The sequence below is a fragment of the Sciurus vulgaris genome, assembly GCF_902686455.1.
Source record: "Sciurus vulgaris genome assembly, chromosome: 6".
Classification (NCBI taxonomy): domain Eukaryota; kingdom Metazoa; phylum Chordata; class Mammalia; order Rodentia; family Sciuridae; genus Sciurus; species Sciurus vulgaris.
This window is the reverse complement of record NC_136466.1, coordinates 37,698,940-37,722,973: the sequence shown is the minus strand read 5'-3', so window position 1 is coordinate 37,722,973 and position 24,034 is coordinate 37,698,940. Positions and strand designations below refer to the sequence as shown.

Here is a 24,034-nt window from a genome sequence, read left to right as displayed (position 1 = left end):
ATGAGAGCTGAGCCTCACCTGTGCTTGTTGTCAATACCTAGTGTGTTTTCAGGGCTGGGGGTGGCATGTGAATTGGGGGTCACCATATGGCTGAGTGAAAGACTCAGTCTGAATCTGAGGTGGTGGTGGAGTCAGTGATTGGTCAGCAACAGATAGGGCAGGTCTGTGGGTGACTCAGGGGTCATGCAAATTGACTTTGGCTACATGTGGCTTCTTAAGCACTGTCATTTAACACTGTGTACATTTACTTATTCCTTTTTTTGGTGGGGGGTACCAGGGGTTGAACTCAGGGGCATTCAACTACTGAGCCACATTCCCAGCCCTATTTTGTATTTTATTTAGAGACAGGGTCTCAATGAGTTGCTTAGTGCCTCGCTTTTGCTGAGGTTGGCTTTGAACTGGAGATCCTCCTGCCTCAGCCTCCCGAGCTGCTGGGATTACAGGCATGGGTCACCACATCCAGTTTCCTTTGTTCTTTACCCCTTGACTAGAATGTCAACTCCATGCAGGCAATAGCTTTGTTCTGCATGGCATCTCCAGCTCCTAGAACAGTCCTTGGCATCTTGTAGGCGCTCAATAAATCATGGTGGAGTAACTAAATGCATCCCCCTGGATTCAGTGCTGTGTGTATTTGACTAGCGATTCCCCATTTTTTCTGCCCATTAGAACTACCTGGAAAGCACTTAAAAGTCCCCATGCCCAGGATGGGTCTCATCACCAGATGAGACCAGGCACATTCAGGGTGGTTTGGCTGTAGACTGCACCCTGTACCAATTAAGTCACAAAGTCAGGGAACTGGAATCAGACATCAGTATTTTTTCAAAAATATTTTCTCAGGTTTTTTGACTGTGCTGCAAAGTTTGAGAACCACTGCATCTGGCCACACAAAGTGCAGTTGGACAGGCACTGTTGTGCCAGGACACACACAATGGCCTGTACACATGCATGAAGAAGGAGTGGGGACTATAGATGGAGCTGCAGTGAGGCTCTGGTTCTGGGTGGTAGGATGGAGACTTTTTGTCCTAGATCTCTATCACATTCTCCGGACACCCGCCATGGAGGTGATTACTTTGCTATCACAGAATGGATTTTGGCTGCAAGTCAAGAAGAGCTCTTGCTTCTCAGCTAAATGATGGCAAATCAATTTGAGGTCTCGGCTGGAGTTGCTGATTAGTGCTGGCAGCCAGGGAGCCTCTGGCTGTCAGAGACAAGGCAAGACTTGGCTAGGCCTTTGGGAGGAGGTGGCAGGCAGGAACTAGGGGCCAGCTTTGGGGCACAAGGGCCCAGTCTTCTCTTAGGATGCATAGGAAGCCTTGACAGGTTGCTGTCCAGGCATGTAGGCACAATCTCCATTTATTTAGAGCTGTAGTATTATTAGTATTAGATGTCATTTTTTAAAAATTTACAATGTGCTGGGCATTTTAACATATTTGTTGTAAAACTGACATTGCAAATCTTACAATCCCTTTTATTTATTTATTTGAACTGGGGCACTTGACCACTGAGCTACAACTTTACCACTTTTTTAAAATTTTGAGACAGGGTCTCCCTAAGTTGCCCAGGCTGGTCTTGAACTTGCAATCCTACATCAGGCCTCTGGGTAGCTAGGATTTCAGGTTATTGTCCCTCTTAATAGAGGCCCTGAGACATAAAAATTAAGTGCTCCAGGTTCAAGGGCTTCAAATATCCAAGCCAGGCTTGGAACCAGGTCTGTCTGAGAAAAATTCAGATGTTTTCTCTTGATGAGATGCTGTGTGCTCGTTTTCATGTCCAGACTATGAGCTCCATAAGCATGGCAGATTCAAGTCTGAAAGGCAGTGCCTAGCCTAGGCATGGTCATGGAAAATTCCCCAGGAAGGGTAGGCTGAAGGCAGAAAGGAACAAGGACACCTTTGCTAAATGTGTGGATAAATGAAGGAAAGTTTACTGACTAGGAACTGAAGAAAGAGCTGCAGGGGGATTGACATATACACTGTGAGGTCGGCAACCTCCAGGAGAGCCCCTGTCCCTAGGTACCTTCCCTTCTTGGATTCATGCTCTATATAGTGTTTCCATATTAAATCAGAGCTGGTCTAGGTGACCAATAGAATACTGTAGAAATGATGGTTTATGGCTTCCAAGGCTAGGTCACAAAAGACATTGTGACTTCCAGTTTGCTCTCTTAAATGACCTAGCTGCCATATTGTGAAGGCATTCAAGATCTACAAAGGAACTTCCTTCCCTGGAAAGGAAGCCTCCTACCAGCCGCCAGCAAGGGCTGCCAGCAGTGTGACTGAGCCACCACAGCACAGTGGAATCTTCAGCTCTGGATGCCATCTTGGTGGCAACTTCATGATAGATCCCAATCTAGAACTATCTAGTGGAACCATTCCAGAATTGCTGACACACACAAACTGTGAGAAAAATAAACGTTAACTACTTGACGGCACTAAGTTTCTTAGGGATAATTTGTTATGCAGCAACAGATAACTACTACATGTAGCTAAGGTTTTTTTGAGCTAAAGATTCAAGAGAGCTTCCTGAAGGAGACAGTCATTCTCTTTGTCCCCTAACTTTCTCATGACACTTGACTCTCAGCTTGTCTTGTTGTTACAGTGAAAAGACACAAGACAAATTTAGTTTCAAATCAAGGCTTCTCTATTGACTATTTGGGTGTTGTTATAATGAATTTTTTTCCTTGTTCTTTTCATTTCTTCTCCCTCATTTCCACTCCTCCTTTTACTATTTTTCTTCACCAGTTTTGCCATGGTAACGGTAGTATTTAGTAGCAGTGGTGATTGATTTTTAAGTACCTTCTAAGTGTCAGGGACTGATAGGGGATCCTCAGACATGACCTTATTTAATATCCTCAATGACACTGCTTGTTGTTAGTGGCAGGGTTAGACATTATTATACTTTGTTTTTAACAAATAAGGAGATCAAGGATCACAGAAGTTAAATCATCCGTCCAAGATTGGAAGGAATCAGCATTGAAAGCTAGGTTTGTCTGAGTTAGAACGCAAAGTTTCTTCCCATTGTATTCCTCTTCTTCCAAACCTCAGCTTCCTTATGTGTATAGTGGGATAATACTGACCTAATAGGTCCCTGTCAGTATGAGGAGAGGTGGTGACTTTAAAACTATTAGCCCTTGTGTGTGACATACAGCAGATACTTAGTGGGAGCTCCCTTACCCTCTTTCCTTTTTCTCCCTCCCCTTATGTATATTAATATGGGCTATCTCAACCCTCATGTAGACAAGGTCATGCCAAGTGCCTCCCACAATTAGAGCAGCAGAGTTAATGTGTTCAAGAGCTGCAGAGCCCTGGGACTGCACCAGGATATGGTGAATGTTCTGGATCTGGAATCCAAGGAGATGGTAACACCAGTTCAAATGTCACTCCCTGAACCTATACCACATGCCAGCTCTGTTTCAAGCTGGGAAAGGCCCTGCCTGAGCTCATACAGAGAGATGAAGGACTGGAGACCGAAGTCTGCCTTCATACCCAGGTTGGTGCCCGTGGAGAGGCTGGGTGTGTAAGAGACGTCTCCAGCTGGAGGATTCCAGCTGAGAAAACATTGTCCTCAGGGGGTATCGAATCATCTCTCAGATCAGGCAAGAAACCCCAATTAATTATAAGTGCTAAGTGAGTGGTCTGGAAGCAGGATTTTGCAGTCAATTAGGGAAATGCTAGGGGAGGTTTCATTAACCCCCTGCCTCCTGGCAGCTTTCAGTTTAGGATAAAGAAGGACTGTCTCTGACTAGGGCAAGAGTATGCCCTCTACCAAGGATGACACAGGAGCAATTTCCAGGTTGCATGGGAAGATGGATAAATCCCCTTCCCACTTCAGGTTTCTTATTTTCCAGGTGCTTTGTTCTTGTAGTGAAGCCAACTGTTGAGACCTTGCTGGGGTTAGCCTATGTGAAGTACTTTTTGTGCTTCTCCTGGGTAAGCCAGGGTGGAACACAGACCACCCACCAGACTCTCCCCAGTGCCTCAAATCCAGAAGCCTCAAACTCATGTCCCCTACCCATGTTCCAAATCTTGGAGAATGGTACTATCTAAGGTAGAGATTCAGGCATTAGTCTGGACGCCCTCTCCTCCATGTTCCCCGCCTCCAATTCAGCCAATCTGCCTTCCCTTATATCCCTGCTTTACCCTATCCCTTTGTCTTTTCCAGAGATCATCTCCAAACTCGACATTGCCCTAGTTCCTCCCAGGAGCTCCCCTTAGTTTGTTCTCTTCACAGCCCAAACTGCTCCATCTACACACCTGATCATGTCACATCTTTGCTCAGTACCCTTCAGTGGCTCCCCATGGCCTGCAGATAGAACCTAAACTCCATCACTTGGTGCATCAGTTGATGTCCCCAGACTCTCAGCCTTCTCTGAGAGCTCAGTAAGTTCCTGCAGACATCTCCTACTTTCCTCCTCTAACCTACTACCCAGATTGAACTAGCTGTGTTTTCTTTATGCCTTTTCTCAAGTTAACTCCTTTGCCTGGATTGCCCTCCTGCTCCAGGGAGAACTCATCTCAGATGTTGCCTTTTCCAGGGAGTCTTTACCAAGCACCCAGTTGACTTGTGTCACATGATGGATGGAGAGGGCTGTGTGATTTGTATTCTTGGTACACAGTACAGTGCTGAGCATGTGATGGAAGCTCAGTGAGTAATTCTTCAATAGAGAGGATTAAGATTCCTAGAATAAGAACTTCAGGATAAAAACTCACAGGTGCTGGGATTTAATCACCAGGGCACAGGGCACATTGGGATCCAATGAGTGGAAAGGAGAGGAGAGGAGAGTGGAGGAAAAGCAACTGAGTGTCCTAGTTGTTTACTAAGAAGGATCTGGGTTTCAGGAGGACAGTGTGTGGGGTGCTGGGCAACACACAGATGGACTCCCAAGAAAACCCAAAGCCCTCCTGTTGTCTTTCTCTCCAGTCTTCAGCCTTGAAAGGTCTGAGACAGCTTGCAAGGAAGGTCTGAGAATGATCTTGGTTTGGCCAATGGGAAAAAATGTCACTGATCACTGCCCCTGTGCTGACACACTTCCTTTACCATTTGGGACCTTTTGACTGAAGAGGATTGGAACTTCTGTGCTCAACTCTGTTTGTAGGGAGACTTTTGGCTCAGTTTCTGTTGTAGGCAGTTTATAGGACCCTCAATAATCCCACACCATGGTATTCACACTCTTGTGTAATCTCTTCCCAATAGGTGTGGGTGGGACCTATGACTTTCTTTTAACCAATAAGAAATGTCAAAGGTAACGAGATGTCACTTCCACAATTAGGTTATGTAACATTGTGACTTCTAGGTTGCTAGCAGACTTCATTGCCTTCTTGGCTCACAGGTCTTGAATCTAGCTGCCATTTTGCGAAATGCCTCAATGGAGAAGCCTGTGTGGCAGGGAATGGAGGATGGTCTCTGGCCATCAGTCTAATAGGAACTGAATCCTGCCAGCAACCACATGAGTTTGGAAGTGATTCTTGCTCAGCTGAACCTTCCAGTGAGACCCCAGTTCTGGCCTGCACCTTGCCACTGCAGCCTCTTGAGAGATCCTAAAGCAGAAGACACTGCTAAACTTGTGCCCAGACTCCCTAACACCCAGAAACTGTGAGATAATAAATATGTGTTGCCCATATAGAGCTCTTAAGTTAGGGAGAGAGATGTGCAGTGATACAGCTTATAATAGAATTTGCAAAGTGCCACTCATTGAATGCTTGACATTCAGAGATAAGAATGTGTATGCAGGACCCCATTTACTTCTCACAACAGCCATGGAGGTCAGAGCAATTATCATCATACTATTTTACCTGTGACCAAACACTCAGAGGGGTTAAGTGACTTGTTCAAGATCATCCTGCTAGTGATAGAGCTTGACTTGGAACACTCAGCTGTGATGCTCTGTGTTGTGAATATATAGCAACAGATGCTGCTTTGGGGACAAGGAATTGTATGAGGTGAAATTTGAGCTTGATCTTGAGAAGTCTGAGGAGTATATCAAGAAAGGGAAGGTGTCATTCATTCAGGGCAGAGGGGATAGGATATGCAAAACAATACATAATACAGCATGGTATGTGTGGTGACTGAAGGCACTTGAAAATCAAGGTGGGTGAGAGTCTGACCTACTTTGGGGTCATCACCCACAACCATTTTGACTATTTAGATATTATCCTATAGGCAGATGTCAAGGCCATAGGAGGGTGTTGTGCAGGAAATGCATTCGGTAAGTCTTCTAAGAGGGGCTGGGAGATGGGGAGAGGATGGATCGGAGGGAAGAGGGTGGCCAGAAAGTGCGAGACCAGTGTGTGACTGAGACATGGGAAGTGCTGAGAAACGGGGCCTAATTCCAGGTGGGGTACTGGAGTGAGTGCAAGAGTGGAGGGGGTCTCTGATCTGGTCCTGACTCCACAATAAGACCTGGGAAGTGTCTGTGTCCAGGAGGAATGCTGAGCAGAGCCCTCTCTGTATGTCCCCAGCTTCTTGCCCATGGTCTGACAGAGAGTCAATATTTGTGGAATGACTGATTTATAAACCTGTGCCCACATGTGACTTCATGGTATTCTCAGAATGACACACCCTGAGGAGCCTGAGGGGAGGGTGGTGAGAGATGGGACATGCGGGCTCTGGGGTTTAGAGTTGGCATAAGGAGATAGAGTGATTCTGGAACTCTGGGACCAGCCCCAACTGGTCTCAGTTGATTTCTGGAGTCATTTCCATCATGTCCTTGCCAGGAGATGGGTAAAATGGGAAGATTTTCTGGGGCCTTTGGAGCTCTGTGGGAGTTTCTCCTCAATGGTGGGTCAGTGCCTCTGTTTAATCCTGGTGGTGCTGATAGACAGAAGCAGATAGACAGACGTATTGCTGCTGTACAAGGTCTTTTTGTTGTTGTTGTTGTCATGGTTGGTTTTGTACATCTTAGCATTTGCATCATACAAAGGGGGGAGCAACAGCCATGGCTTTTGGTCAGGTTCAGGGGGACATGAGGGAGTGGCCCTCCCCTCCCCCCCCAGGCACTGACACATTTAAAAGAAGCAGAGCAACAAGGACACAGCACAAATGTAGGAAAGGGGTTCCCCCGCATGAGCAGGATGGTCCATCTCAACTGGGTCTCAGTAGGACTCCTCACTCCCACCCCAGGGCCAGCATGAGCACCTCCCATTCTTTCCCCAGTGAAGAGGTGGGGCAACAGGAGTGGAGACTGGAGCAGGGGATATTTGGTGGGAGGCATGTCTTAGGACCTGGGACATCCCCTGTCAGAGTCAGTCTGACTCCCGGCCTCCCTGTGCAGTCAGGGTCCTGTGGAACCCCAAAAGAATGGAACAGTTGGGCTGTTGTAGTGAGAACTCCTGACAGCTGGGTGTTGGAGGCTCTTAGGGCTGGAGAGTCTCCCCACTTTAGCCACAAGCCTTGGCTTTGCCTGCTAGCTGCCCCACCTACAAAGGGTCCTGGGCTATAATACTTTTCTTTCCCCTTCTCTTTCTTTGTCTTATGCACCTGGATGACCTTTCAGCTTCCTGCTTCTATTTGAAGGAGCACCTCATGAAGTTTTGTAGTTAAAGACACACCTTCTGGGTGCTTTTGTACCCAGAGTAGGGGACATCCACATTTGGAAACCCTGGCCCATCACCAGTGCTCAGCCCAGGGCAACCCAGAAAAACTCTTTTCCTTCTCCCTGGTGGTGAATCCCAGGCACAGGAACCTGGGTCACCTTCCCCTTCCCTGCAAGCACACATAGCCATGTGACTGATGGGTGCTCCCTTGCACCTCATTCTGTTTTCAGATTGCTCTTCCCTAGTCTCCCAGGGTTTCATGTATGTGTGCTGAATTCTGGGGCCTCTCCCTCTCAGTGTGTTACATACACACTGTCCCATTTCTGTGAGACACATTCATCCTTCTCCTATCAAGTGAGTCACACCCATCTCCCATTCCAGGTATAGCACATGAACATCCCTTCCCCTGCTACAGCATCCCATGCATATTTTGTCCCCCTCACTAGTGGATTGGACAGACATCCTTTCTGGGCCACCCATTGACTTCTACCCACAGTCAGGTCTTTGTCAGAAATGACAGTCATTGTGTCCCTCTGGACCCGACAGTGATCACTTGGCAGTGGCTACAGCTAGGTATGTGCTAGACAGAAATTCTCTCCCTGATCCCTGCCTCCAGAAAGTCCTCAAGTCCTGCTGCCCAGGAACAGAATGGAGGAACCTGGGAGGTGCACCCAGACTAAGCCAGCCCAGCCTGGAGGGCACCGAGGTGGGGCTGAGAAGCCCTGAGCCCACCCTGTAGGTCCAGAGGGGCTGTGGAGACCGCCAGGGACACCATCTGAGAATCTAGGGTCCCTCAGGTGCACCTAGTATGGCTGGGTCCCCTGCTCATCTGCATCACCTTGTGCCCTGGCATCAGCTTCAAGGTCTGAGGGTCCCTGTCAAGGGGGAGACCTCTCACAACACTGGCATCCACACCTATGTCCAAGTGGGACTCCCACAGGATTTAGGGAGGTCCAGGGCCCCTGGACTGTGCCCTGCCTGTTTCTGGTCTGAGACCCCAGGCCTCTTGAGAATGACCATCCTGCCAGGATAAAAGACACAGACAGACAAGCAGACAACAGGGGTGCGAGGTGGCTCCCCATCACAGACACAGGCACGGACAGACAATGGCCCCCTGGGGGGCCCCACAGAAGGGCACAAGGGGAGGGGGCGGGGGTGGATGGAAAGTCCAGGGAGCTGGAGCTGCTGAGGCCCTGCTCCCCAGAGAAGGGACAGACCAGGGGACTTTTCTGGTTCCCTAAACATATGGATTGTTTTGTCTCATCTTTAAAGTATTGCAATCTAACTGATATGGCTTTAACTATTGGAAACGGACAGAGAAGACACCTGTCTCTCTGAAATAAAAGTATAAATCCACTAAAATGGAAAACCCGCAGAATGCAAACTGGGGTCAATGGGACAGGGGCTTCAGGGGCAGGCAAGTCGCCCCCTCCCTGGCCCCTGCTTTTGGGATAGGCCCTGGTAGGGGGCTAGCATGGCTTCCTGGGGTACTGCCTGGGTCTGTCCCAGTGGAATTCTGGGAACCTCAGACAGGCACCCTCCAAGGGTGGGAGGACTCTAGGCCAAGGACAAGGTCTCCTGTTGGATGTAGCCACCTGTGACCAATGGTCTCAGGGCTTGGAGGGGGCATCTTACCTTTATGTTCCCTCTCTCCAAGCACACATCTATGTACACAACTTCCTTTTCAGACTCCCACACATGTGCACAACAGTCTTGTTACATCTGACACTTCTCTCAGACGCATACATCTACATCTAACATGTACCTATCACTCCTGACACACATGCCATTTTGAAAACTCATGCATATACAAGCTAACACATGCAATCTTAAAAACATATGAGGTGGTTAGCACACACTTAAGGACGCAATCATGACTCAAATACATCGCTTCAAACAAGCACGCACACATCGGCTGCCTAACATATACAATCTCTAAAAGAGAGATGTGATAACTAACACACACACAATCTCAAGACACACCTCACTCTAACCATACATATATGCATAAAGTTTCTGGACACACAATCACTGCTGCAGTCTCTGCCACTCAATATCATGATGGACTCATACTTTCCTCCCTTGTTTCCCCCTCCTTCCCCATCCCATCTCATACAAATTACTGATGTCTTGATGATCTAGGGAGTGGGTAGTTGGGGGACGAATGCTAGTCCCATACATCCTAGAGAAGAGTTTGTTCTTGGCCAATAGGATGAATGGACAGATGCCTTCTGTCAAGTGGGAATTGGCTTCTCCCCAGTGACTTGGGGCTTTGGCCAGGAAGGGTCCACCTGGGGACCACAGGGCCCTGGAAGCACATGGACAGGACAAAATGGGAAAGAGGCATGGATAGGAATGGGGGCAGCTTGGCCACACCAATGGGGGGTGGTCCCATGGCATAGACCATCACTGCCCGATGGCTCCAAGTGTTTTCTGGGGGTCTGGGCAGCCCCTTGGCTGGGCAAGCTGGGTCCAGCCTGGCAGTGGGGTCCCAGAACCTAAGTGGGGTGAGGGGAAACAAGTGGTTGCCCTACCCTAGGGCTCCTCCACAGATGTGCTGAAGTCCAATGAGGATCTGTTTTGAGGGACCAGCTTGGCAGGGGCCATGCCTCTCCAGGAGGGGTTTGGGGAAGGGTGTGCTCCTGGGCTGGGTATCACCAGGAAGAGGGGAAAAGAGCCTCAACCTTCTGTCTAGACCCTAGCCTGGCCATACCCAAGCCCTCTCAGGTTAGGCCTTCATGGGACAGGCTTACCCTGACTCCCTTCCTCAGAGCCAGGCCACTCAGTGCCCCTGCCCTGACCTTGAGGCCCACTGAGGTATCAGAAGCCAAAGATCAGCATGCTGGGCAGGGCTGGAATGTGTCATTACTTTGGCTGGCTGGGGACAGTGGTCCTCCTGGCAGTGGGGAGCACGAAGGAATGTATGGGGGTTACCACACTAACATAGAACTTAGGTTTCCATAGAAGGCTACCCAGTGCCTTTGGCTCTGGGTTCAATGCCCCCTACTGAAAAAAAGCTGTCAATCCTTTTTTTTCAAGATGCTTGGGAGTGGAGTGGGAATGGATACCCTGGGATGAAGGGGGGTGTAAGGGAGAATTGAGGGGGAGGAGCCCCTGGCCAGGGAAGGAGGGCAGAGGCCAACTGAGGTTTTCCCCTTCAGAATTGAGACTTAACTGAATAAAAAGAAATAAAATAAAATAAAGTAAAATAAAATAAAATAAAAAAGTAACAAGTGGAATGGGAATGGGGCAGGAGGGCTGGTTACTTCTTGAACATGTCCTGCAGCGGTCCAGGCAGGTATTTGAGCACCGTGTCCAGGATGCTCTCTTCTTCCTCCTCCTCCTCATCCCCGCAGCCTGCAGGGATAGCCTTCTTGGGCCGGGTCAGGCTCCCCTCACAGGGCTGTTCAAGGGCTGCCTTCTCCTCTGCTTCCTTCTCCTCCTTCTTCTTCAGCCCATACTGGGAAGGAGAAGGGCAGAAAGGAATATGAAGGGTGGTGGGACACAAGGAGACATAAGACAAGGAGAGAGCTGAATCTCCAGGTCATGCAGACTTGGTTGACATGGCTCATGAACACTTCCTAAGCCTCAGTCTCCTTATCTATACAGTGGGGCTAAGGGTGCTTTCTCTGTAGGATGCACCTGCTCTTCAGAGTGTAGATAATTTATAAAACAAAGACTATGTTTTTCTAAAAAGACTATGTTTTTCTAAAAAATTTTCCTGTGTTTGGAGACAAATTTTGGTGACAACACTCAGCTTGAACCAAGGAAGATTACTTACAGTCTTGATTTGTTGCATGGTGCTACCAGACAGGCACTGCACTGTTTGGCACACAGACCCAGATTCACCGGGAGTGCTACCTAACAACACTATCAGGTGCTCAGGGTACTCTGGTATTTTTTCTAACATCCACAAATTCTCAATTCCACACATATTTGATCCAGAGGGTCTTGCATAAGACACTGTGGTCCTGTGGCACTTTTATGTGCATTATCTTATTTAATCTCCATAAGGAGCCTTTGAGAGAGGCATCCCCTTGACACCCATTTTTTTCTGATGATAAGAGTGAGGCTCAGAGAGGAACTAGATTTAAGGTGAAAGCATAAGATTGAGGGGAGCTGGAGGTTGAAGCCCTATTACCCTTTCTACTCTTCTACCAGGAAAGGTGGCGCTGACCTTGTCACGGATCTGCTGCCGGACCTTCTCTCGCTCGGCCTCCATGCGCGCGTGCTTGGCCTTGCGCTCTTCCTCCTGCTGCCTCAGTGCCTCCTGCCTCTCCTCCTCTTTCTTCTGTGCATCGGGGTCCTTCTCCTCCTCTCCCCCCAGCATCTTCCCCATGTCCTTGGTGGCCCCTATAATGGGGTGGGAAGGGGGGAAGGGAGAAGATGTGGTAAATTGGGAGACAGGGTTGAAATGAGAGGGGCCTCAGCTCACTTGGGCCAGGACCCGGGTCAGGAGTGTGCTGTGTGTCAGGGAAGGTGAAGCAGGGCTCACCTCCAAGGGCCTGCTTCATGACGAAGTCCATGCTGCTGGCTCTGGTTAATGTGCCCTAGCCCAGGGCTGAATTAACATGCAGCGCCCCTGCCTGGTCTGGCTTGGGAAGATGTTCTAACCTGCAAAAGAGAAATTGGGAGTCAAATGGGAGAGGCCTCTGCCCAGGCAGTGTGGTAGACTTTGACATAGGGCAACTTCACCCTTGTTCAGACTTGAGCACCCATTAGTCTGAGGCCAAGGCAATGCCCTGGTAGGAAGTGAGAGGAGGTGGAAAGGGGCTATTTCATGAGCACTTGCTATGTGCCAAACACATGTGTGCCATCAAACAACTTACGCTTCCTATTTTAAAACCATCATCTTTACCATGTTCTAATTTGAAACCAGGAATACTGGAATGAACCTGGAATTTGGGGCAGGGTGCAGTTTCATGCCTCCCTTATGTAACCTTCAGCAAGTTACTTAGCCTCTTTAAGCCCCCAGTTTGCTCTTCTGTGAGACAGAAATGGCAATGTTTTCTTTCTCAGGGTTACTGTGGAGATTGGAGAGAATCCAGCCCAGGCCATTGGATCAACTGATAAAAATGAATGAGCATGTGCTTATGGCCCCAGCAAATCAGAGGGGCATGGAAAAATGGGAACAGCTGGCTTGGATGAATATACCCAGCTTTGGAAATTAGACAAAAGGAAAAATGTTATTTTTTTATTGCTGCATGCAAATTTTATATTTTATAGCTTAATATTGATTTTTATTTTGAATTACACATGGAGGCCTTGGAGACATTATAATCTTCTTGGAGCTTAGGGCCTTTATAAAGTACCTAGCGTGGGTCTTGTAGGCACTCTGCTAATGTTAGTCCTCTTTCCCTTCTCCCTAAATCACCAACTTTTATTATTATTTTTATTATTTTACCTCAAAATATTTTCTCCAAATAAAATCTTATTGGGAACCTCAATATGCAAATTTTGTAAAAGTAGAACTATTCCAATGGCAGTAGTGGGAAAAGGGCTTGGAGATTTCATCCTTGGCTTTCTTCTTACCACATGCCCCCCACATTTCTGAGATGAACCCCAATGCTGTAACTCAGAGATAGTCTTTTTATTTTAACTATAGTTTCAATGATTTTTTTTTTTAACAGACAAAGTTATCACAATTCTCTTTTCAGATGTGGATGGAGACATCCATGAGCTATCCAAAGTGTGATGTGGCTTTATGATTAACTGAGGCCAGTCTACTCCCCAAGAACTTCTTATCTCACGCAGTACTGGGGGCTTTAGGGTTTGTTAAAAAAAAAAAGAGTTCTGGCAAACAATGTCAGAGAAACAGGCTGCATATTACAACCAGGTTGGGTTCAAGGTCATTAGCTATTCATTGATGGATTTTTCTCATTTCCTTCAAAATGAGAAATCATACCAGCAGACTGGAATTTTTTTTTTTTTTTTTTTTTTTTTTTCATACTAGGAGGCCCAAGATCTACTTGATCAGATCACCTGATAGGTTGTTTGGGTAGAGTAGAGAAGATCATGACACAGTAGAAAAAAAAATCCCCAGGGACTTTGGTATCCATCAGACACAATTGGTTCAGAATCCTAGCTAAAATACTGCTATGAATCCCTAGGAAAGCTTTAGTTTGTTCCCTGCAAGACAGAGGAATGTTAAGGCTACCTTTGTACTGACATCTGAAAGAGAAAAGAGGATACTGGCCAAATGTCTGAGGTGTAGCTGGAGCCCGTAAAATGTTAACCACTGCTGACACTATATTTGTGGGGATTACGTTTAGGTCAAAAAGGAATACACTTTCCAGGAAATGCAAGAGAACCCACTATGACCCAGAAATCTGAGTTTGGAGTTTGCTCGGCTCAGTCAAAATGTTTTTGATTGACTTTAGGGCCTTGAGAAACAGCTTCATTTTTAAGAACAGGAATTGAACAATGCAATAATCAAATGATTTCAGGAACTCTTGAGTTCCTACTCAGTGTTTTCATGGAGCTTAAGGAATTACCAGGTGGGGTGGGAGATGCAGGACTCTGATTTGAGCTGTTTCAAATTGGTAGGAAGATACCTGGGCTCTAGTTCCAGCCTCATCTCTAACTTGCTGTGTGACCCTGGCAATTTTCTCTTTGGAAACAGATGATCTTCCAGTCCCTTTTCCTTTGCTTTTGTTGGAGCAATCTTGCTGCATTTGAATTGCTGACCTCCCATCTGTACCTTCAAACCCCTCCCTGCTCTTGGTTCTGTGACTTGGTTCCCCATCTCCTACTGTTCCCTTCCCTCTCCTCCTTGCTCTTCCTGTTTTACTGATTCCTCTTTTTCTTTCTGTCCTTATATAAGTTTGTCCCCCAGGACTCTGACCTCAGCCTCTGCCTCTTTTTCCTTTCCAGCCTTTCTCTGGGGGAACTCATCCCCTCTAGGGGCTTTAATAATCACTGGCACTGATGGCACCTAGACCTCTTTTTTATCTTGGCTCCAGATTGCCATTTTTATTCATTCAATAAGCATTAACTGAGCACCTACTATGTGCTAGTTGATATGGTAAGCACTGGGGATGTAACAGTGAACAAAAGACACAAAGCCTGCCTTCATGCAGATTCTGAGGGGTGTGTGCATGCATGTGTCTGTAGGGAAATAGGTGACGAATAAGTTAAGAATACATGTACTGTTACATGTACCTTTTCATGGACACCTTCCTTTGGGTGTTTTAAGGGCACTATTCAAATGCCATCTATCACCAAACCATCTCCTTCTCCAGACGCCTCTGCTTTCCTGCATTCATTCAGCAAACATTGAATACCCCAATTTGCAAAGCACGTTTATTCAAGGATTGAATCTTTTCAATGCTTATGTCTCTATTACTCAAGGTGGCTGCTACTTAGCCTGCTGGGATTACTTGACCCAGCTTCTTGGGTCTTCCTCAAAGCCCCACCACTCAATCCCAGTGTAGCCCTCTCAATTAAGCAATCTCTTGTTTATTCTGTTGAGACTCCCCTAACCAGTTTTTAAGGCCCAGCCTACTCCTGACCCCTCCCTCTCAGCAGGTGACTTTCCTCTCACATCTTGTAGCAGCACCAAGGGATACCAGCTCTGAGGTCAGGCTCACCTGACTCAGACCCCAAGTCTTCCATTTATAACTCATCTCACCTCTTGGTACAAGGTCTTCTCGATAAAATGAGGAGTTAAGAATAATCTACAGGCTGTGTTTGGCAATGATGGTGCTCAGTAAATGTTGGTTGTTATCAAAATGATGAATCTCCAAATGATGGATCTCCAGCTATTGTGAGCTCCTGCAACCTCCCTTCTTCCAACTTCCAGAGTCTCCTCCTCTGGCTGAGGCCAGTCCATTTGCTTGTGCTCTGGGGTTTCTCTCTTTATACCTTTCCCCTTGGTCCATCCAGCTATTCCTGTTCCTTACATCTTCAATCTCCTCTCCACTTGTCTCTTTTATCCCCTCTTTCTCCAACTCCCTCCTTGAACCCTGAGTTTTCCTTGATCTCTGTGCCCTCTAATGTTTTGATGAAGGGCTCTGCACTTGTTGTCTCACTTCTTCACCTTCTGCTCAAGTCTTACCACTCTGTGGGTCCAGAGACCTGCCACTCCACATCACTCCAACTGCCCTAATCAGAGTGGCCAGGAGTCCCTCCTAAAGTCCAGCCAGGAGTGTTTTCAGAGCCCTCTTTCTCCTTCCCTCCATAGCATCCAATGCTAATGATGACTTCCTTCCCTGACTTTTTCCAGTCTTCTTGCATCTTCTCCTGAATTCCATAACACAGTACTCTTGCTGTCTTCACTCTACTTGTCAGATAAGTCTTTCTCTGCTTTGCTGGCTTCCTTTCTTTCCTTTAAAATGCAGATGTTCTCGTCTCTTCTTCTCACTATACCTCCTTTCCCTACTATCTCCCTTGGAAGTCTCATCTCTCACTACTACTTATCTTTCTTTCCCAAACCTGCGCATTTAACTCTCTACTGCATGTTATTACATGTATCCTCTCCAATTCAATCTGTCCAAAATCAATCTCATTCTTGCCTCCTCCATTCAACCATCTTTTTATTCAGTATTCTTTGTTCTGATTGCTTAAACTGAAGATGCCAGTCAGTCATCAGATCATTCACTCATTTACTCATACTGAATTCTTTGAATATCTACTCTCCCAGATACTGTTGTTGGTGCTAAGCCTATGGCAGAGAATGAGGGAGTCCTGGCACTTTATCTCACAACATTTAGTTGTCCAGGGAGGGTAGACACTGCACAGCAAATCACACAAGGAGTTGGTGAGTACAACTGAGAGGCAGATATGGAGACTGTAGCTTTGCAATGCTTCCAGCACTCTCACTCTCCTCTCTCCTACTGTTGCTAATGCTTTGGTTCAGGGCCTAGAGGTTCTGGATTTGCACATAACCTCTAACTCTCTCTCTCTCTCTCTGCTCTCATCCATCTTCTACATGGTTATCCAATTAATCTTCCAAAAGGGCAGATCTTCTCATTCAAACATACCTGCAATGGTTCCCCATGGTCTTGTTAAACCAATCAGAATCCTTGTGCTGACCTTCAAGTCCTGCACAATCTGGTACCCACCTTCTTTGCCTTTCATCTCTCTCATGTGGTTCTGCTTCAGCCAGACCCCACAGTACATATTCTTTCCAAACACTCCAGGACATTTGTACATGATATCCCCACCACCTTAGAACCTCCTAACCTCATCTCTGCTGGTTCAAATCCTAGTTCTACCACTTATTGAGTGACCTTGAGCAAATACAATGATTTCTCATGTGTAAAATGGAAACAACCATTATCAATGATCAAGACTTGTTATGAGCATTGAAATAATGCAAATAAAGAGCTTAACCCAGTATCTGGCACATAATATGTGTTCAGTAATATAAATTATCATAATCATTGTCATCATGATCAACATCAACAGCAGCAGCAACATTAATTTTCAAAGATCACTCTCAAACGTCACTCCATGAAATTTCTTGGCTCTCCTTGGCAAGATGTGAGAGTGTCTTCCTCTTCTGAGACCCATGGCACTTTCTAGGGCAGTATTGCCTGCCTCCACCTCATGCTCTACCTGTCTAGTGTCTTTCTCTTTCCCCTCACTTTGATCTCCTTTCAATACAACATCTGTATCTTATCTCTTGAATCCACTATAGGGTAGATCCTCAGGTTATATTTACAGGGTTGAATTTAATGTTGTGTCAGTGAGTGTGTGAGTGTGCATGTTCAAAGTATGACCCTGCATGTCTAACTCTGAACTTAGACTTCGTGTAGTGTGAGCACGTCTGCTGGCATGTGTGCATTTTGCCATATGCTCCCCAGGAATGGGGAGGTCCAGGAGGTGCAGCTGAGGATTTGGGCCGGAACGCCAGGAGGCGCTCCTTAGCGGTTCTGCAGGAAATCTTGGTCGGTCCCTACGCGGGAAGGATGGTGGTGGGGGGGTGCGGTGGGTGGGGGTGGGGGAGGATGCTGAACTAGAGGAGGGGAGGAAGAGAAAGGGCAGGAGACGGGTGCTACTGCAAGCACCAGGTTTCCATGCCTTCAGTGCATCTAGCATCCAGGGCAAGTCTTAAGCTTCGCTGCCTGACTCCCTCCTAGCAGGTCCCAGCCTGAAGGCAGCCAACTGAGGCACCTGCTTTGCTAGGCCATCTGAGCCCCAGGCGGTTTTCAGGACTGCCCCCCCACCCCCACCCCGCCATCTGACAGTCAGACTCCGGCACCTGCAGTGTTTGTCCTTGTGGCTGTTTTTCTGATTTTATGGCTCTAGTTCGAGCTATACTCACTGCAACTCAATTCAACACTCACTCGCTTTTTGCAAGGGACTCCACGCTAATGGCGGTGGCAGAGATAGGGGATGTCCCTCTATGCCCCCCCAACCCCACCTCCCTAGAAGGGAAAAGCACTGGGGAGGAAAAGGGGCAGTGGAGGATGGGAGAGGGTAGGTAACTGGCTCTGTCTGAAAAGCGGAAGAGGCGGGGGCTCCCAGTTTCCCCCACCAGAAGAGAGGACAGGAACCCAGGAGCCCCTCTCCTGGGCACTCTCCAAGACCAGTACCCCCAGCTGCTCTGCCCTGGAGGTATCAGTTGGCCACCAAGAGCACCCTTCCCCCAACACACAAAGCTTAACCACAGACCCAGCCCGATCTCAAACTTTGCTGAGGGAGGGGGCAGAGTGGGGCTGGTGAGCGCGAGGGCACAGAGACTGTTCCCATTGACCCCAAACAGCCGAAGAGCTGCTCAAACCTCAGCTCCTGGGGGAAGAGGACAAATAGTCCTCTTGGTCCCCCATCCACAATCGACGTTTAAGTTCTCCTCCCCTCCACCTTCGGTCTGTCAGCCTCCCTCCCGCCACCCTCTGACTCACTAGGGAGACCGAACTCTATCCCTGGGGGAGGCTCCCTCCTCAGGGGCGAAGAGGGCCATGGTGGGCTCAGGGTTAACCGCAACCCCGAAGTAGCTTAGACCTACGTCCCCCCACCCTAGCCCTGAGAGCCCGAAGTTGTTCTCTAGGTTCAGACTTCAGTCTCCCGCTGCATTCCGGCGGTCCTGGCTATTTTGGGCTTTTGCCCGGGGGTCTCGTCGGGCTCCCGGGCTCACACCTCCCTCGGGGTTCGTGGCTGCTGCACTTCCTTCCCGCAGCCTGCAGCGCGGGGAGCTGTCCTTTCAGCACCCGGCGAGGGCGCCCCGGAGGGTCCCCGCAGCCGCCGCGCAGTCCCCCATTCCAGCACCCCGGCAATCTTGGGGAGCTATGCTTGGCAAAAGACTTACTCTCCAGCTTCCCGGGCTGCCCTGAAGCCTCAAGGCGAGAGTCTGGACCTTGTTGCCCACAGCCCGGCTCCGCCCTCCCGGCCCGCGGCCAGCACCGACCTGGCGTCCCCGAAACCGTCTAAGCCGCTGCAGGGCTCCGGCCCGACTCAACCAGGCGGTTCCTTCTTTCCAGCTCCCGCCGCCGCCTCGTGTAACTCCGTCAGGCGAGCTGGGGCCGCGGCTCCTGCCGCGGGCGGCTGCCGAAGGCGCCCTCCAATCACGCCCCTCAGCCAGGCCCTGACGTGCTACCGCTACCCTTTCAGATGGGAAATTCAAATATTCATATTCATTCTCTCTCTCTCTCTCTCTCTCTCTCTCTCTCTCTCTCTCTCTCTCTCTCTCTCTCTCTCTCTCTCTCTCTCTCTCTCCTCTCTCTCTCTGTCTCCCACCCCCCCGCGTCTCTCCCCCTCCGTCTCCCCCTCTCTCCTTCTCTCCCTTTCTCTCCCTCTCCCTTTCTCCATCTCCTTCCGCTCCTCCTCTCTCTTTCATTATTTATCTCCCATTCTCCCTTCTTTTCTTCTCTTTTCTCTTTTCACTCCCCATTCCTCTTCTACATTTAGCTGTCCCCAACCCCTGGCAGACACTCCCGCCAACCATATCACCCCAATCCCTGTAGCCAGAAGTTCTGGTCACAGCTCCAAAGACCACAAACTAGTTGCTTTGGGAGAGGAGGCAGTGGACAGGGGCAGCGGTGGAGGAAGGGTTCTTAAAGCAGAACTCCCAAGGTCACCTCCTTGGGAAAGCCCTCCCTAGTTCATACAGGCAGAATGGACACACTAGTCCTCAGGGCTCCTACTGCCCCCAGAGGAATCCCTGTTTTAGCCACCACTGTTCCATCTGTTTGCTTGCATCTTTCTGTGAGCTGCTCCAAGATTAAACCACTCACCCCCAGATGTCTTTGCTGCCCCTCACCATAGTCCAATCACATGACAGCTCAAGAACCATTGGTGGGGAGTGTGAGTAAGGGCCTCACAGGAACCCTCTGATGTGGATTCAGAGGGATCAGACTGCTGCAAAATTGCAGAGGACCTTAGCTGACTCACTCACCAATCCCCCTTTGATCTAATATCCTGTGAAGAAAAAGGGATCCTCTGGCAAAGTTATTCTAGAAGCCTGTTTTATTTCCTCCTATGCCCAGGAAAGAAAAGGAAGAGAGCTTCAAGAGGCAAGGCAGTATCTGTTTCCATCTGCAGCAACCTTTCCTCTTCCCCTCACACTCTTTTTGTTTTATTATTCTCTCCTAATGAGCCTCTCCATTCTGCCTGCTATCTTTTGGCTCTCAACTGTTTCCTTTAATCTGATATGTAGGAAAATGGCTTCAGAGAGGAGGGGACTTGCACCAGGCCTTTGAAAAATTTACAGGAGTTTATGCATCAATCAAGGTTTTGTCAGAGTGGAGATGACTTCTGCTTCTGTAAGGGGATGGCTTTCTTCCAGGGAGGGAGCTGTGAGAGCTGTGGAGGAACAAGATCCAGGAGAGAGAGAGGAGGTGTGATTTCATTCCAGTAAAGGAATCTATTCCTTTGCACAAAGTCACAGTAGAGGCCTCAAAGTGGGGGATCCCTAGAAGTCAGAGGGCATTTGTGGAACCACCTTCTTCACCTGGAGAGGCATCTTCTGAAGCTCATTTCTGTTCTCTTTGTGTGGGTTAAAGGGCTATGTGTAAGAAAGACCCTTTCCTATGGCACAGTTCTCTATTTAGCCCAGTGTCGGGTCATCAGAATAGCATGCTCATTCTTTATTTTTTTTCTGATTTCCTAAGGCATCAGACACCAAAGGAGGGGGAAGGGTAGTGTTTGATTAGAGTGACTTAGACTCACCACTAATGCCCAAGGGGAGTTCTGGGCACAGAGATCTGACATCACATTATTTCAAGAGCCACAGTCTTACTCTCTCCCTCTTTCTCCATGTTCTTCAACAATATATTCAGTAAGTGGGACCTGGCCTGCAGCACTCTAGTTATAATTGGGGTTTTTCCACAATTGGCATCACCTTTGACCAAGGTGGGCTAAAACACCCAATGTAGGCTTCAGAAAAATACCAACTCAGTTCTGGGCACCACATTTTAAGATGGGATTTGATCAACTCCAGTATATTAAGCTTGGGAGGAAGGTGGTTTGGGTGGGCATCTGGAAGTCAGGTCAAATGAGGGAAGGTTCGGGCTGGGGATATAGTTCAGTTGGTAGAGTGCTTGCCTTGTAAGCACAAGGCCCTGGGTTCAATCCCCAGTGCTGCAAAAAAAAAAAAAAAATAGGGAAGGTTCAAGGATTTGAGGATGGGATGGTGGGGAGCACTTTGTTTGATGCCTAGCAAAATTGGTCTAAAGAAATTCTTGTTGAATGGATAAACAACCATTTCAAAGAGTGAGGAGTGTTACTGCTTTCTGCCATTGCTAGAGATAGAATTAGGGCGGTGGGGGAAAGGCACAGGCAGCTGACAAGTCCTAAGAGGAAGAACCATTTTTCAGTTGGAGCTGTTTAGTCATAGCTTAGCTGCCTCTTGTGAGGTCAGGGGTACCATTCCTAGAAGATAGTACTGGGGTAAGGGGATAGTCTAGGTGACAACTAAAGCTCCCTTGATCCAGGCTTCTATGAATCTATATAAACCTGCGTGAGCTGACCTGAACTGTGTCTAGCTGCAGCAAGTCTTACTGGTGAATAGGAAAGCTTAGTCAAGTTTTGGTGGCTTCATTCCATTGAACAATCAGGGGTAAATCATAACATGTTAGCCATTGATGCTTCACATGGAAGAAAGCTGGTGGAGAGATGAATACTTGCTCTCTGTTTAGTGTTACCTGCCTGGACATGATTCCCAAATACTCTACTGTTACTGAAGAAAAGTTAACTATTATAAGCATTTCCTAGTGAAAGCATTACTATGCATAGCAACAATCTGAGCTTCCAATATGTCTCATATGCTAACTTTGGTGCTTTACATAAATTACATTTTCCTTTTTAATTTACATAAACTCTTATTTTCAAGATGGGAAGGTCAAAGCCCAAAGAGAGAAAGTAAGTTCTGACAGAGCTGTTAGTCCAATCCAGGCCTGCCTGACATTGACTCCTGTGGTCCTTATACCACACTGGACTGCTTCTTGTCTGACACATCCCACAGCCTATGGAAATGGTACTTTTGCTCTGCAGATTTTTTTTTACATTGACATTTATAGTTGTCCCCATTCTCCAGTTTCCCTCTCTCTCTGTCTCTCTGTCTTTATGTCTCTGTCTCTCTGTCTCTCTCTCTCTCTCACACACACACACACACACACACACACACGCATACACAAAACCTACCATGAATTTGCACCCAGATCAGGGACTTCATGTCCTATGGGTTGCCAGTATTTCCTTCATCTGCATGGCTAATCCAGCTCACCCTGAGTGAGCCTGAGTGTGTGAAAGTGTGAGCAGTCCCAGCCTCTGGTCCTTGCAGAGCCGACTCTGTGGTCAGCTTCTAAGAGTCATCCAGTAAAATATGGATATGGCTGTGCTTAAGGTGTCTTATCCTGGCAGGCACTGAATTTCTACTTTTATTTATGAGTCCTGGGGCCAGATTTAGACAGATTCATAAAATGATATGTGTATGCCTTGAACGTTCACTGGGAAGCTGATTAAGAGAGCTAATGTTAGTACTTTGTGTGAGGATCGAGGAACAATGTGTGAGGAATGACAAGTATCACTGACTGCAAACGTGCTTAGGGAGAACGACTCTCATAGGGCACCCGTCCAAAGGTCAGCCTATTTCTTCCTTGTGATTGCCTCAGTCCACAGGGCAACCTGGATGCTATGGGGGAGATGAGGAGGATCCCCAGCTTGCTGGCTGGTACAGGGAGACTGATTCCACATCCTGCCATTCTAGCTTGAGCCTGGAGGGGGAGAGTTGGTCTTGATTTGAGATGGTGGCCAAATGCCAGAGGCAGAAACAGAGCTGCGGGGGTGGAGCTCAGAGAAGGGCTCTAGGCCACCTTGCTCATCTGATGAGTGCCTTCTCTTTTGTTGTCAACAATGGCGAGGGTGCCATTACTGTGAGGGTGTGATGTGAGGCTCCTCATCTGCCTCCTTCAATGTGCAGTGACAGAGTGTGAAGGCAGACTCATCAATGTGCAGTGGTGCATTTGTGTGTATGGGACTGTGCAGCATCATGTGGAGTGAGGCATGTGCTATGTGCCACCATCAGTGTGCAGCAGAGCAGATGTGGGTCTGTTGCCATGGGACTCTCAGTGTGTGGTGGTGTATCCCTTCAGGTATGAAGTAATGTGATGGTGTAGAGCTAAGTGCCTTGTTAGAGCAGAAAAATGGCGATGACACTATGAGGGGGTTTGGGTGTAAGGCAAGGAAACCACATACAGCTGTGCGGGTTGTGCACTGTACAACCACAGAGGGCCCCATTTACATAGACTGTACTAGATACAAATGCTCTAGGGATATGTCACTATCTCTGTGCAATGGTGTATGTCTAAGTGTTGCTGTCAAGTAGGGATGACCCAAGTGATAGGGTGTTATCATGGATATGAAATGGTGTAATCCTGTGTAACCATCATCAGGTAAGAGTGCAGAAGTATGTCACAATGTGTTGGCACATATGTCACTTTCACTGGGTGGGGCAGTAGAGGTGTGTGGGTGTGTCTCTGTGCAGCAGGAAGATGTCATCACCACTGTGCAGGCATGCAGGCAAAATATGTCACTAGAAGAGACTAACCCCTCCTTTTTCATTCTTCCCCCACCAGCTGGGCCATCATGAGCGACCAGCCTGCTGGCTCTAGCCTGTTTGGGAAGTTGCAGAAATCCTAAGGCCTTCCATTCTCCATTTCTGCTTCTCAGAAAGAGAGTTCCAGATTCAACATTGGTGCTAATGGAGTCCTAGTGGAGATTCCCTGGGGAGCTCCTCTGCATCCCAGGGCCCTGACCCCACTCAGAGCCTTCCCCTCCTTGTATCCACCTACAGCTCCTCAGAGGTCCTCTGCAGCCTTCAAACCATCCCCACCCCCCAGACCCAGGCGCTCATTAGCATGTCAAAGCAGTCCTCTTCCAGCCCGTGCAGTGTGCCCCAGGATATCCCCACAGTTGGCTTCCTCTCATCTGGAGCTTTCCCGAAACCTTGCATTTTCATGTCTGCACTCCAGTCTGCAGTGCCCCCTGCCATCCATCAAAGGGAGGATGTTTTGGTGATAAATCTTTCCTCTCTTGCCTCTGGTTCTTTTTGAAGCTCTGGACTG

General features: G+C 48.1%; 1 protein-coding gene across 5 annotated transcripts in view; it reads right to left on the bottom strand.

Moving 5' to 3' along the window:
* Nucleotides 1–6,835: 6,835 nt before the first annotated feature.
* CPLX2 (complexin 2) overlaps nt 6,836–24,034 on the bottom strand; it is an 83,712-nt gene continuing 66,513 nt past the window's right edge. For 3 of the 5 annotated variants that reach the window (XM_079144297.1, XM_079144296.1, XM_079144298.1), the window contains 3 exons: nt 12,025–12,143; nt 11,707–11,882; nt 6,836–10,989 (listed from right to left, as the gene is read on the bottom strand). In XM_079144297.1, the coding sequence (XP_079000423.1) occupies nt 10,792–10,989; nt 11,707–11,882; nt 12,025–12,055 (405 nt within the window). In that variant the 5' untranslated portion in view covers nt 12,056–12,143 and the 3' untranslated portion in view covers nt 6,836–10,791. The other 2 variants (XM_079144299.1, XM_079144300.1) reach the window with 2 other exon arrangements.